This window comes from Mobula birostris, chromosome 14 (assembly GCF_030028105.1).
Source record: "Mobula birostris isolate sMobBir1 chromosome 14, sMobBir1.hap1, whole genome shotgun sequence".
Taxonomy (NCBI): Eukaryota; Metazoa; Chordata; class Chondrichthyes; order Myliobatiformes; family Myliobatidae; genus Mobula; species Mobula birostris.
In genome coordinates this window covers 87,948,222-87,962,941 of record NC_092383.1, presented here as the reverse complement: position 1 = coordinate 87,962,941, position 14,720 = coordinate 87,948,222, and the positions used below count along the sequence as shown (strand labels likewise).

Below are 14,720 nucleotides of genomic sequence, written 5' to 3'. Positions count from 1 at the left end.
CTTCAGCTCTATCATTCCAGTTCACATTCCCACTGGCAAGATAGATTAAATCCTTCCCAACAGTTGTAGCAAACATGCCTGCAAGGATATTAGTCCCCGCTGAGTTCGGGTGAAACCAATCCTTTCTGTACAGGTCATACCGTTCCTCAGAGGAATCCCACTGTTCCAACAAATCTATAAACCTGCCTCCTGCACCACTTCCTGAGCCGCTCATTCACCTGTCAAATCTTTCTATTCTTACCCTAACAGGCTTGTGGCGCAGGCAGCAATCTAGAGATTACTACCCTGGAGGTCATGCTTTTCACCTGTCTACCTAACCCCCTATATTCTCTCCACAGGACCTCCTCCCTTTTCCTCCCTATGTCATTGGTACCGATACGTACCACAACTTCTGGCGGCTCACCCTCTCCATTTAGAATATTGTGGGCCCAATCTGAGGCATCCCGGACCCTGGCAACAGGAATGCAGAATCCATCTGGGTGTCTTTTTTATGTCTTGAGTTCCCAACTGGCATAGTAACCCCCTATATTCTCTCTTCAGGACCTCCTCCCCTTTCCTCCCTATTGCATTGGTACCACAACTTCCCCATTTAGAATATAGTGGGTCTGATCCAGGACATCCCTGACCCTGGCACTGGGAGGCACAATCCATCTGGGTGACTTTTTTATGTCTGCGGAACATCCTGTGTGCTCCTCTGACGATGGAATTCCCTATCGCTACTGCACTCCTCTCCTTTACATTTGACCAACAAGGTGCAACATTTCACAGTTGTCCGGGTTAAACTCCATCTGCCATTTGTCCATCATATCTGCAACTGAAAGTACTCACAGACTTTTGGCTTCTTCCTGCTGCTGCTGATAATCAGCTCTTTGGTTTCCTGAGGTTGAGTGAGAGATTGTTGCCCTGGCACCACTCAACCAGATTTTCAGTCACCCTTCTATAAGCCAATTCGTCATCACTACTGATCTGGCCAACAACCAGTTGTGAGGTTTGTAAGCTTATAAATGGTAGCAGAGCCTTACTTAGCCATGCTCTCATAATTATAAAGTGAGTAGAGCAGGGGATAAGCATCCTCAGACAAGGGGAAATCTACAAGAGCCAATCAGCCTTCCACCAACTCGTAGGTCTTCGGGATGTGGGAAGCAACCGGAGCACATCAGGTGAAGACAAGGAAGACTCCACACAGAAAGCAGCGGAGATCAGGAGTAGATCCAGGTTGGTGGAGCTGTGCGTCCACAACCGTCCCAGCTGCCCCATTGTGCTGCTCCCAACACCTGACGTCCTGTGGCATAACTGTGATGGTGAGCTAAGACAGCAATCTTAGTCTGCACGGGATATTTGAGTTGAAGGGCAGGTTTCCATGCCATATTAATCTCTGATACTATGATATCCCCAACTGACATATTATTTTCCTCTAACCTTTATGTTAATCAAATTAAATGAAATGTATGATGCCGATTAGAGACACTTGCATTACAGCAGAATTATCAAACTGATCTTAATCAGTCAATAGTTATTAATTTGAAGATGACAGTTGAAATCTCACCTTTTGTTGTCTTTAAAATCTTCTGGTGTTTCTGGGGTGAGATGTTAAAATAAACACGTTAAACCAATTGATAATCAATTACAGCACAAAATAACTTTAATCTTTGTCAACCTATAGGTTGGCATTGTGGTGGAGCAGCAGAACATTCAGATCTATTTACTGCATGTGCTGTGCATCGAAACAGACAGTGAAATGCATCGTTTTCATTAACAAGCAGCACCCTGCAGGATGTGCTGAGAGCCAGCCCACAAGTGTTGCCACACATTCTGGCTCCAGTACATGACACCCCCAATGTTCAGCAGAACAACACAGGACACAACAAGCAAACAAGCAGCACATAAAGCAGGTCAGAAACGCGCAACATCAACAGCAATATTATTTTGTGCTGGAGCAGGTGTGAAACTCTGAATCGCTTATTATTTCTGCTTCTTAGCTCCTTAAGTCAACTTACCTAGATCAAGAAGCAAGGAGTGATACAATACGGAGACAGACCCTTCAGCATGCAGTCAGGTCCTATTTAATTCACCCTCTCTTTTCCATCAATTCATTCTAAATTCTTACAAGGGGAATTTTACAATGGCCAGTTAAACTTCCACCTTCCCCTAAGGCTTTGGGATGCAGGAGGAAACCGGACCAATTGAAGGAAATAAGGCAAAGGCAAGGAAAGCTCCACACAGAAAGCACCAGAGATCAGGATTAAATCCAGGTTGATGGAGCTGTGAGTTCACAGCTGACGAGTCGCACCATTGTGCTGCTCCCAACTGATGAAGTTCATCGAACATAGACCATCAAACAGTACAGCACAGTACAGGCCCTTCAGACACGAAGCGGCCAACATAATCTCTGACCCTTCCATCCCTGGTCATTCTCGCTTCTCTCCTCTCCCATCAGGCAGAAGATGTAACAGGTTCTGAGCATGTACTACCAGGCTCAAGGACAGTTTTTATTCTGCTATTATCAAACCCTTGAGCAGACCTCCTGTACACTAAATGATGAACACTTGATCTCTCAATCTACCTCATCATGGCCCTTGTAATTTGTCTTGACTACATTTTCTTTGTGACTAATACTATGTTCTGATTTCTTTTACAGCCTTGATGTGCTTATGTTTGGAATGATCTGCCTGGATCGTGCATAAACTATGTTTTTCACTGTCTCTCGGCACACATGGCAATACCAATACCGATAATAAACCAATATCAATCTCAAGAGTCTAGAAGCAAGTGAAATAATCAGTATGGAATTTCATAAGCAAAGATCAATAAGAAGACAAAAAAGATTCTGCAGATGCTGGAAATAATTAGTAATGAACACAAACTGGAGGATCTCAGTGGATCCCTCTCTGGAGGGAAATAAACAGTTCATGTTTCATGCTAATACCCTTCACCAGTCCCAATGAAGCAACTTGGCTGGAAAAGTTGACACTTTCTTCCTGTCCACAGCTGCTGCCTGACCTGCTGAGTTCCTTCAGCATTTTGTGTGTGAAGATGAGGAAGAAGATAGAATTCAACCAAAAAGTGGTGAGCAGTCTGGACACAAAATAGGGAAAACCGAGGAATATGAGGAGAAGGAAGGTGGGTAGAAATAGAATGGAGGAAGTATAAGACAGTGAGATTATAGGTACACAATTACACCATTTGGCCCATCAAGTCTTCTCCAACATGCTATCACGATTATTACCCTTCCCAACACCATACTCCTGCTTTCTCCCCATTACCTTTGACAACCAAGAACCTCCACTTTAAATATACCCAGTGATTTGGTCTCCACAGTCATCCGAGACAAAGTATTCCAACTAGCTAAAGAAACTCCTCCTCATCTCTGTTCCAAAGTGGCATCCCTCTATGGAGTAGAAAGTCTGTAAAGACTGAAAATTTGCATGTTCGTAAGCACTAAATCACAGAAATTTTAGGTTGATTCGTACCTTCAGAAATCTCCAGCATTTTAATCTGCACAATCTCAAAGTTAAACGTGTTTGTTGCTCCACACCAGTACTCTCCTTTATCTCCTTCGTTGGTCTGCTTTATAGTGACAGCAAATTCAGTGGAAGTGTTTACGATGATTGCTGGGTTTCTGCTGATGTATCCAGTGCTAGCTATCACACTGCACCTATTTACAGAGATTACTTTACACAAGAATTTCTTGTGTGATTTAAATCGCTGCTCATAGTGGCAGTGTAGGCTGGTGGCATTTTGCATCACACCCTTCACCGTGATATTGTCTGCTGTCCATGAACCTGCTGGTAAATGAGAAAAGGAAGAAATGAGAGGTCTAATGTAGTGGGAATCATGCTGACAGAACCTTCGGTGCTACAGTTAGCTGGGGCTGTGTGGGAGGACTACTGACCATGGATGGGAGGGACCCCAGTAGAACAGGCCTTGCCAAGCCTAAGAGATAATGCAAAAAGTTACGAAGGCTAAAAGAAAGCATGGAATTGCTCCAGCAGACAAGCTGAAGGAGAATCGTAAGGGAATCTACAGGTATGCTAAGAGTAAAAGAATTGCAAGGGACAGAATTGGTCCTCTGGAAGACCAGAATGTTAATCCACGTGTGGAGCCAAAACAGATGGGGAAGATTTTAAATGTATTTGCACCTGTATTTTCTTGGGAGACAGATATAGAGTTTATAGAAGTGAGGCAAAGCAGTATCAGCTTCATAAACCCTGTACAGATTACAGAGGAGGAGGTGTTTGCTACTCTTTGTCAAATCAGGGTGGATTTTTCTCTACAGCCTGACTAAGTGTTCCCTCAGACCCTGTGGGAGGGAAGTGCAGAAATTGCAAGGGCCCCAGCAGAGATACTTAAAACATCTTTAGTGACAGGAGAGTTACTGTACGATTGTGGGACAGCCAATATTGTTTCACTGTTTAAAAAAGGCTTTAAACAGAAACCTGTAAATTATAGGCTGGTGTGCCTGTCGTCAGTTGTGGGAAAGTTATTGGAAGGTATTCTCAGAGACCAGATATATAAGTATTTGTATAGATATGGACTGGTTAATGATAGTCAGCATGGCTTAGTGCGTGGTAGGTCATGTCTAACCAATCTTACGGAATTTTTTGAGGAAGATAACAGGAAAGTGGATGAAGACGAGTCAGCGGATGTTATCTACGTGGACTTTAGTAAGGCATTTGTTAAGGTCCTGCGTGAGAAGCTGGTGAAGGTGGTCCATCGCTCGGCATGCTGGGACCGATCTAGAATGGTAGGGTATTGAGGAGTGTGGTGGACAAAGTGATCTGGGAATACAAGTTCATGATTCATTGAAAGTGGTGTCACAGTCAGATAGGACCATAAAGAAAGCTCTTGACACTTTGGCCTTCAGAAATCAAAGTATTGAGTCCCCAACATGGGATGTTATGTTGAAGTTGTATAAGATTTTGGTGAGGCCTAATTTGGAGTATTGTGTACAGTTTTGGTCATCTACCTATAGGAAAATTGTAAACAAGGTTGGAAAGAGTGCAGAGAAAATTCACAAGGATATTGCTGGGTCTGGAGGACCTGAGTTATAAGGGAAGATTGAATAGGTTCGCACTGTATTTTTTAAAGAATGTAGAAGATTGAGAGGAGATTTGATAAGGGTACACAAAATTAGGAGGGGTATGGATGGGGTAAATGCAAGCAAGCTCCTTCCACTGAGGTTGGGTGGGACTACAACCATGGTTAAGTGTAAAAGGTGAGAACATTAAGGGGATCATGAGGGGAATCTTCTTCACTCAGAGAGTCATGAGAGTGTGGAATGAGCTGCCAGCACAAGTAGTTCAGGTGATTTCAATACTAAAGAGAAGTTTGAATAGGTACATGGATAGTAGGGATATGGAGGGCTATGGTCCCGGTGCAGATTGATGGAAGTAGGCAGATTAAATGGTTTTGTCATCATCTAGATGGAGCAAAGGACCTGTTTCTGTGCTGTATTTCTCTATGACTCTATGATGTACAGTCTTGGGCACATGTAAAAAAATCCTGTAAAGCAAAGATACTAAAAAAATTAATGAAATGAAAATATTATAAATACCAAAAAAATTACAAAAAGTGAAATTAAATCAATATTTGGTGTGACCACACCTTGCCTTTAAAGCTGCATCAGTTCTCTTATAGGCACGGTCATGCAACTTTATAAGGAAATCGATTAGTGGGTTCTTCCAAGGATCTTGGAGAACTTGCTACAGTTCTTCTGAAAGACTTTGGCTGTTTCAGTTGCTTCTGTCTCTCCAGGTAATCCCAGACAGCCTCAAGATCATGGCTCTTTGGAGGCCATACCATCAATTGCAGAACTCCTTGTTCTTATTTTTTGCTGGAGAAAGTTCTTTATGATCTTGGCCGTGTGTTTGGGGTCATTGGCGTGTTGCAGATGTTGGGACTGATCAGACAACTCCCTGATGGATGAGAATTTGCTTGTGCTTCTCAACATTGAAGATTCCAGTAATTCTGATCAGACCATCAAATCTATTTGCAGAAATGTAGCTGCAATCCTGCAGGGAACCCCTGCCATGCCACTGTTGACTGCAAACACTCATCCATGTAGCATTCTCTAGCTCTTCTACAGACAAACTGCCTCCTGTCTGAGTCAAAAGTTTCAAATTTTGATCATCAGTCCAGAGCACTGGCTGCCAGTGTTCAGCACCCCAGTCTATGAGTTTCTATGTCCATGGGCGACTCTCTTGGCTTTGTTTCCAAAGTGGAGGAATAGCTTTTTGGCAGCAACTCTTCCATGAAGACCACCTGACAATATTACCCCGGACTATAGAGGGGTGTACTTGGGTTCCAGTTGATTCTGCAAGTTTAGAGCTGATAGCAGTGCTGGACTTCTTCCAGTTTTGAATGGATGTCAGTTTGATGTATCTCACATCTGCTGCACTCAGATTCCGTAGCTGACCACTTCATTTCTGGTCCTCAGCCTTGCTTGTTTCTTTGTGCATCTTCAGAAGACTTGGACAACACTTCTTGAAACTTCCATCTGCCATGAACTTTCTGCTTGAGAGAAACCTTAGTGATGGAAGATATTGCACTGTGTCTTGATGCTATGCTCACTCTTGCCATGGTGTAAGAATTGATGATTTGAAGCTTAAACTGCCACATCTACCACACACTCACCTTTTAGTTTGTCCTTTGCCCAGTTTGATTCCTTCTACACCCATTGCTGTTTCAGCTGATCAGTTTTGTTCATTCAACTCATTATGTTATTGATCATTAGCACCTGTTTGTCATCTTTGTTTAATCATGCACTGGACTATATGCCTACAAAGTAATCAAGTTTTATTTGAAAAGTCGCCCAATACTTAACATGTTACTTTCTTTAACAAAATCCAAAAATTTCTCTGTAACATTTAATTTTTTTTGGGAGAATGTATGTTGGGAAATTTAAACTTGCTCTTTTCTACTGACACACTACGTAGAAGACAAATGTTAAACATCTAAAACAAACTTTATATAAAAAAGCAAAATGTTCTAATTTTGCTCCTGTGTCTGATAGTCTTACGGAAGACCGGAGTCAGAAATTGTTTCCACTCTCTCTTCCCTTGTTTACATGCTGTATACAACCCTGTGCCAAATCCATCAGGAAGGATGAGAGCAGGAAGAGGGGTGACATTGCCAGGCAGTTCGGACACACATTTCAAAATCTCCCTGTAACTGGACAAAGCTGCAATCATCTGCTTAGATCCCCAGTCAGCTCGCAGATTGATCAGCATCTGTAACTGCTCTGATTTGGCATCCTGGGTTAGATTGAACCACAGGAAGAGCGAGATCATGCTCTTCGGTAACTGGCACAACCTATCCAATGACCCCTTCGCTGTCAGGCTGGACTACCTGAGCTGCTGAGTTCCTTCAGCATATTGTGTTCAGTGTAACCAATTTACTAATTTCTGTATCAACAAACCTTCCACTTCTCTCTCATTCCTGATGCAGGGTCAATCTGACTTGCACCTTTCACATCTACAGTTGCTAAGTGGCCTCCTCAGTTCTTCCCGTGTTTCATGTCTTGTTTCAGTGTCTGGAATCTGTTGTCTCTTCTGTCTTCTCTGATAACACTTTGGGAAGTGAAGGTTACATCATGATCAATGCATTCATTATGGGACGACAGTCCAGCTGGTACCCTGACTTAAGCCTAAGCCTTACCTGCGGTAACCTTCAGCATTACAATGTCTGATATGTCAATATATTTTCCGTCTAAACGTCCACACCAGTATATCCCTGAATCACTCTCCATAAGTTGTCTTGTGGTTACAACAATAGATCTTGTGTGTCTTCTGATTGATATTCTTGGATGGTAACTGTATTTCTCCGTATCCATTACTGGACTGCATCTCCTTTGATTGTTTGTTTTACACCAAACTATGGTTCCCCATTTCTCTACAGGTGAACATCGCACTGTGACTGTTTCTCCCACTCCTGCTCGTACCACCATTGTGTGATCTCGTGCCAACGATTCTGTCAGTAAAATTAAAGTAAAAAAATTAATTTTTATTGATTGATTTTGTTTTATTTACAGTAACAGGCCCTACTGGCCCAATGAGCCCGCGCAGCCGAATTGTACACGTGATCAATTGACCTACGAACTTGTATGTCTTTAGAACGTGGAATGAAACCAGAGCACGTGGAGGAAACCTAGTGATCACAAGGACGATGTACAAATGCTTTACCGACAGCATTGGGAATTGAACCTGGATCGCTAGTGCTGTAATAGTGATACGTAGAATATAGAATAGTACAGCACAGTGGAGACAGTGGCGAAATTGAACCTGGATTGCTAGCATTGTAATAGCATTGCATCGCACATAGAACACTACAGTACCATACAGATCCTTTGGCCCACCATGTTGTGCCAAGCTTTTAATCTACTCTAAGATCAATCTAACCCTACGCAGCCCTCCATGTTTTCCCTATCATCAATGTGTCTATCTGAGAGTTTCTTAAATGTCTTTTATGTACCTGCTCTACTATCAACCCTAGCAGGGCATTCCATGCAACACTCACTTTATGTTTAAAAATAATCTACCCCTGACGGCCCCCCTATTCCTTCCACCAATAATCTTAAAATTCTGCCCCTTGTATCAGCCAATTCAGCACTGGGAAGAAGTCTGCAACTGTCCACTTGATCAATGCCTCTTATCATCTTGTACACCTCTATCATGTCACCTCTCATCATCCTTCAGTCCAAAGCGAAGAGCCCTGACTCTTGAGGGTCAAGGGGGACCTTGGGGTTCAAATCCATACATCCCTCAAGGTCGCTGCACAGGCTGATAGGATAGTTAAGAAGGCCTTTTGAGATGCTAGGCTTCATTAATAGGGGGACTGAGTTCAAAAGTAGAGAGGTCATGTTGCAACTCTACAAATCTCTAGTGAGATCACACTTAGAGTATTGTGTTCATTTCTGGTCACCTCATTATAGGAAGGATGTGGAAGCTATGGAGAGGGTGCAGAGGAGATTTACCAGGATGTTACCTGGATTGGAAAACAAGTCTTATGAGGCAAGGTTAGCAGAGCTGCGACTTTTCTCTTTGGGGCGTAAAAGGAAGAGAGAGGATTTGATAGAGGTCTACAAGATTATGAGAGGCATAGATGGGGTGGACAGTCAGTACCTGTTTCCCAGTGCACGATAAACAAACACCAGAGTGCATATGTACAAAATTAAGGGAGGGAAGTTTGGCAGAGACATCAGGGGTAAGTTTTTTTATACAGAGGGTTGTGGGTGCCTGGAATAACAAGCCAGGGATGGTGATGGAGGCTAAAACATTAGGGGTATTTAAGTGCCTCTTGGACAGGCACATAGATGAAAGAAAAATAGAGGGTTACGGGTAGTGTGGGTTTAGTAATTTTTTTAGGAATATATGGGTTGGCACAACATCGAGGGCCGAAGGGCCTGTACTGTGCTGTAGTATTCTAGTGTCTAGTGTCTAGTGTCTAGTGACTCGCTCGACCCATCTTTGTACAACATGTCTAATCCAGGCAGGAGCCTGGTAAATCTCCACGAACCATAACACTACCATGCTGATAATTTATAGAATCTCAACAAAGTATTTCCATAAACACGTTTCATGTAACTTAATCTCTGTTCCTTTCTCCAGGTCAATGGCTAATTATTATTACAACATAAAATGAAGCCATTTCAGCCCTATGGGTCTATGCAGTTTCATTCCCCACCAGTCCTTACAAAGAGCTGCTATAGACTAGATTGTCCAAATAGCCTCCCACCATACCAAACCCAGTCTATAATCTCATTTTCTGACATGATGGCCCTCAGTTCTTAAAGGACTAGACAGTCATTAGTGCATTGCCTATTGTGGAAGTTTGCAATGCACAAATTGACTGTTGGGTTGTCTGCACAACTTTGCACTTCAAAAGTACTTTGTTGTTTGTGAAGTGTGTTGTGGAATTTTCATAGACCTGTAGATCAAGAACCATAGAAACAGGTCCTTCAGCTCACTGAGTCTGTGCAGACCATAAAACACTCACTTCCATGAATCCCTTTCTCTTCTCCTCACACTCCCATCAACACCCCCTGGATACTCAGCTACAATTTACCATGGACAATTATCCTGCCATGCTGTACATCTTTGGGATGTGGGACGGTGGGGTAATTCGAACACCCGGAGGAAACCCACACAGGGAGACATACCACGCCAAAGCAATGGAGGACAGATTGGGCCAAAGGCAAACCCTCTGTGCTGCACGTACTCCATAGAATTTCTTTGCTAAATCCTCCCCCACAACTTTGTCTCAACTCACTACACCTCGTATTGAAAAGTAAAATTGATTGTCACCTTTCCTGATCCCTGTTGCTTATTTTCAGCGGTAGTGTTTCATCACGTGTCTGGTTAGCATTAACAATTTTTAAGGTTATATGTAACTAGATGCTATAGTTCAACATACGTGAAAAGAAAGTCTTACTTGAGATGACAGAGAGCAATAGCAGAGCAGCAAACAGCATTGTTCCAGTGATGGTTCTCAGTTTCCAGTGACTGTGTCCACAATACGCTCTTCCTCTTTTTTTAAAAGAGATGTCGTGGATTACACCATTTCCTCTTAAATTAGCAAATAGCTTTGCAATGTGACACAGAAAAAGGGACATTAACAAATGTCCTTTTTCACATGCTACTGTGTATATTGTTAAAAGTTTCCAGTTTGGGGAAACAGGAAGATGACTCTTAACTGAATATAAGTCCACACAGAGGAAAGAGGAGCTGCTAAAAAAACAGCATTAACTTCACCCTACACAAAGTGCTGTAAGAACTCAGCAGACCAGGCAGCATCCATGGAAAAGAGTAAAAAGTTGATATTTCAGGCTGAGACCCTTCATCCAGACTCAAGATTAAGGGTCTCTTTTCTATGGATGCTGCCTGGCCTGCTGAGGTCCTCCAACATTTTGTGTGAGTTGCTTGCATTTCCAGCGTCTGCATGTTTTCTCTTGTTTGTAGTTCTCTTCATCCTTACTGTTTCAGTGGCAGGATGGACAATATTCAGCATCTGAGTCACTGCTATCCGGAAGGAGGTACAGTAGCCTTGGGTCCCACACCACCAGGTTCAGGAACAGTAATGAATGCTCAACCATCAGGCTCCTGAACCAGTGTGGATAACTTCACTCACCACAACACTGAACTATTCCACAACCTACTGATTCACTTTCAAGGACTTTACAACCCATACTTTCAATATTATTTATTTTTCAAGGACTTTGCAAACTATGCTCTCTCTATCCATTCTTTTATTTATATATTTTTTATTTGCACAGTTTGTCTTTATATGCCCATTGGTTGTTTGTCTTTGTGTGTAGTCTTTTATTGATTCTATTGTGTTTCTTTGTATTTACTGCAAATGCCTGCAAGAAAATGAATCTCAGGATGGGAAATGGTGACATATTCACACTTTGATCATAAATTTACATTGAACTTTGATATATTGCAAAGATGGAACTGAAGCAGGACATATGACTCACAGTATGTCGTCAACTATCAGTAACCCTGACATCTTCTTGTTGACAGCCGGCACAGATGAATTTCGGGGGGATGTATGCTTGACCCACTGCTCTATTCTCTCTAGGCTTGTGTATGTGGCTAGGCACATACATCAGTAAATTTGCAGACTACGCTACTGTTGATGTGACTTGATAGAGGTGTACATGATGATAAGAGACATAGATCGAGTATCCACAAGTGTTCTCCACTCCCCTGAGCCAGCCTACCAATCGCTGAAATATCATGTTAAATTGTATTACACGCAACACACAGAAAAGTTGCTGGTGAATGAAGCAGGCCAGGCAGCATCTCTAGGAAGAGGTACACTGAAGAATTTTAAATCGCTTTGCGTTTTTAAATTTTACTAGTTTATGAAAACGGTCTGAGTTCCCTCTGATGTTACCTCCATCAGAGGTAACATCAAAAACTTTAAGTTTTCTTATTATGCTTTACGACATCCATCACTGCCACTTTCTATCCTTTGTGCATTCCTTTTGCACTCTGCTCCAAAGATGAGGAGACCTATCCCAGTTGCAGTCCAATTACACTGGGTGTATCTTATGAATTTTGGGCTACTGATCATGAAAATCACCATGAAATTTCCCTATCATGCACCATTTTTAAATAAACTTTTGCTTATTATTTCAATTCATAATTCAAGTCAATTAGAATGTTGCCTACAATGTAAGCTGGAAAGTTTCCTCTCTTGTCCAGGCATGCTTGGGCATGCTTGGGTGGCACAGCTACTGCATGGCAGGACAATCCCAGCATCTGCAGATTATTTTGTGTTTAGTTTTAGACAGATGCTTCCCAGAATAACTGATGCCAAAATTAAGGAAAGTATTTTTGTTGGTCCACAAATCAGACAGATCATCAATGACAGGAAATTTGAAGAATTTCTAGTGGGACCGGAGAAAATCACATGGAAGGCATTCAAGGAATTTGTTGAAATTTTTCTCGGCATCTACAGAGCACCAAGCCACATGCAACTGGTTGAAAGCATGCTTCAAGTATGTAAAACCATGAAATGTAACATGTCACTAAAGATGCACTTTCTGCATTCCCATTTAGACTTCTTCCCTGCAAATCTTGGCGCTGTTAGTGACGAGCATGGTGAAAGGTTTCACCAGGACATTGCGGTCACGGAGAAAAGATACCAGGGCAACTGAAATCCATCAATGCTGGCGAATTATTGTTGAACTCTTAAGCGAGAAGCCTAAGACACTGAGTACAAATGAAAATCATTAACGAAATATTTTTAACTTTGTTGAACTATTGCAAAGCATCAGCACTATTATGCAATTAAACACATTATATTCAATTAGATTATGAGGACACTCAGTCCTCGTTTATTGTCATTTAGAAATGCATGCATTAAAAAATGATACAATGTTCCGCCAGTATGATATCACAGAAACACAAGACAGACCAAGACTAAAGCTGACAAAAACCACATAATTATAACATACAGTTACAACAGTGCAGAGCAATATCGTAATTTGATAAGAGCAGACCATGGGCACGGTAAAAAAAAGTCTCAAAGTCCCAATGCCCCAACATCTCACGCAGACAGTAGAAGGGAGAAACTCTCCCTGCCATGAGCTTCCAGCGCCGCAAACTTGCCAATGTAGTATTCTGGAAGCACCTGACCACAGTCCGACTCTGAGTCCGTCCGAAAACTTCGAGCCTCTGACCAGCGCTCTGACACCGAGCACCACCTCTGCTGAGCACTTTGACCCCACCCTGGCCACCGAGCAACAAGCAAAGCCGAGGATTTGGGGCCTTCCCATCCGGAGATTTCCGATCACACAGTAGCGGTGACAGTGAAACAGAAAACAGGCATTTCAAAAGTTTCGCCAGATGTTCCTCCATGCTCTCACGTCTGCCTTCATCAAATCAGAATTGTGCACGGCATCCTACTTGACAGATAAGAGATATCATCACCTGAGAGGCCACGAGCGCTACATCGCGCTGCCAGCTTCTCCTCCTCCAATAAAAGTTAACTTGTTGTTTCTCCAAATTCCTATGTGATACAAGTAGTCTGAAATTACATTTGTGTTCGTCTTCAAGCAGTGTATAATAAACAAAAAAAATTCTGAGGAAGCAACACTTTTGAAAAAGTTTGTTGTCCAATGTTATCATTCCTCCATCAATATCACTAAAACAGATTTTCGGGTTGTAAGACCATAAGACATAATGCAGAATTAGGCCATTCAGCCCATCGAGTAGGCTCCACCATTCAACATGTTTATTTATTATCCTTTCCAACCTATTTTCCTCCTTTCTCCCCTTACTAATCAAAAACCTTTCAACTTGCACTTTAAATATACCCAGTGACTTGGTCCCTGGAACTACTTGTTCTAAGGCTATTAAAAGGCCTCCTACTACAATAAAAAGGGCTCTGGATTTCACAGTTCCACCATCCTCTGGCTAAAGAAATTCCTCCTCATATCCATTCGAAATGAATGTCCCTCAATTCTGAGGCTGTGTCCTCTGGTCTGAGACACCCCATTATAAAAAAACAAATCTTCTAAACTTCAGTGAATAGAGACGCATAGACATCAAATGCTCCTCATGTATTAGAAACATGGAAACATAGAAACCCTACAGCACAATACAGGCCCTTCGGCCCACAAAGCTGTGCCAAACATGTCCTTACCTTAGAAATTACCTAGGGTTATCCATAGCCCTTTATTTTCCTGAGCTCCATTTATCTGTCCAGGAGTCTCTTGAAAGACCCTATTGTATCCACCTCCACCACCATCGCAGGCAGCCCATTGCATGCATATTAACTCTTTGATTCCTGGGATAATTCTCATCAACCCTCTCTAATGCCACCACAACCTTAGATAAAGTGCTCAATTCTTGGTCTTTATTGAAGTTTGTGGGAGCTTGCTGTGTGCATGTTTGCTGTTGAGTTTCTTATGTTACAGCAATGACAACACATCAAAAGTATTTTATCTGTGAACTATCTTAGTAACATTCTGAAAGGGATGTGGAAGGCACAATAGAAATAAAAATCTTAATCTTCCTTCATCATTTCATCTCACTCATTGATGGCTTCTCATGGAGTAGAACTCTGCTGGGAATTAAAATTGCAAGTGAACTCAACCATGGCCAGTCTGATCTCCATCTAAACTCAGAAGAAAATATTTACTCACCTGATCAGGAAGCGTTTTGAGAAAATTGGAGGGCAAACCTGATAGGCTGTGTGACAAAAAACAAAAG

The 14,720-nt window shown here is 42.2% G+C and overlaps 1 protein-coding gene across 6 annotated transcripts in view; it reads right to left on the bottom strand.

Moving 5' to 3' along the window:
• Positions 1-10,528, bottom strand: part of LOC140210063 (polymeric immunoglobulin receptor-like) — a 36,279-nt gene extending 25,751 nt beyond the window's left edge. For 5 of the 6 annotated variants that reach the window (XR_011889145.1, XM_072278836.1, XM_072278840.1 and 2 more), the window contains exons 1-4: positions 10,429-10,528; positions 7,657-7,968; positions 3,471-3,785; positions 1,547-1,577 (exon numbers count right to left, since the gene is read on the bottom strand). Coding sequence is in view for 5 of the 6 variants with exons in the window: in XM_072278836.1 (XP_072134937.1) it covers positions 1,547-1,577; positions 3,471-3,785; positions 7,657-7,968; positions 10,429-10,468 (698 nt within the window). In the remaining variant the exon portion in view is untranslated. The remainder of the gene's footprint in view (positions 1-1,546; positions 1,578-3,470; positions 3,786-7,656; positions 7,969-10,428) is intronic. The other variant, XM_072278837.1, reaches the window with a different exon arrangement.
• Positions 10,529-14,720: the final 4,192 nt, after the last annotated feature.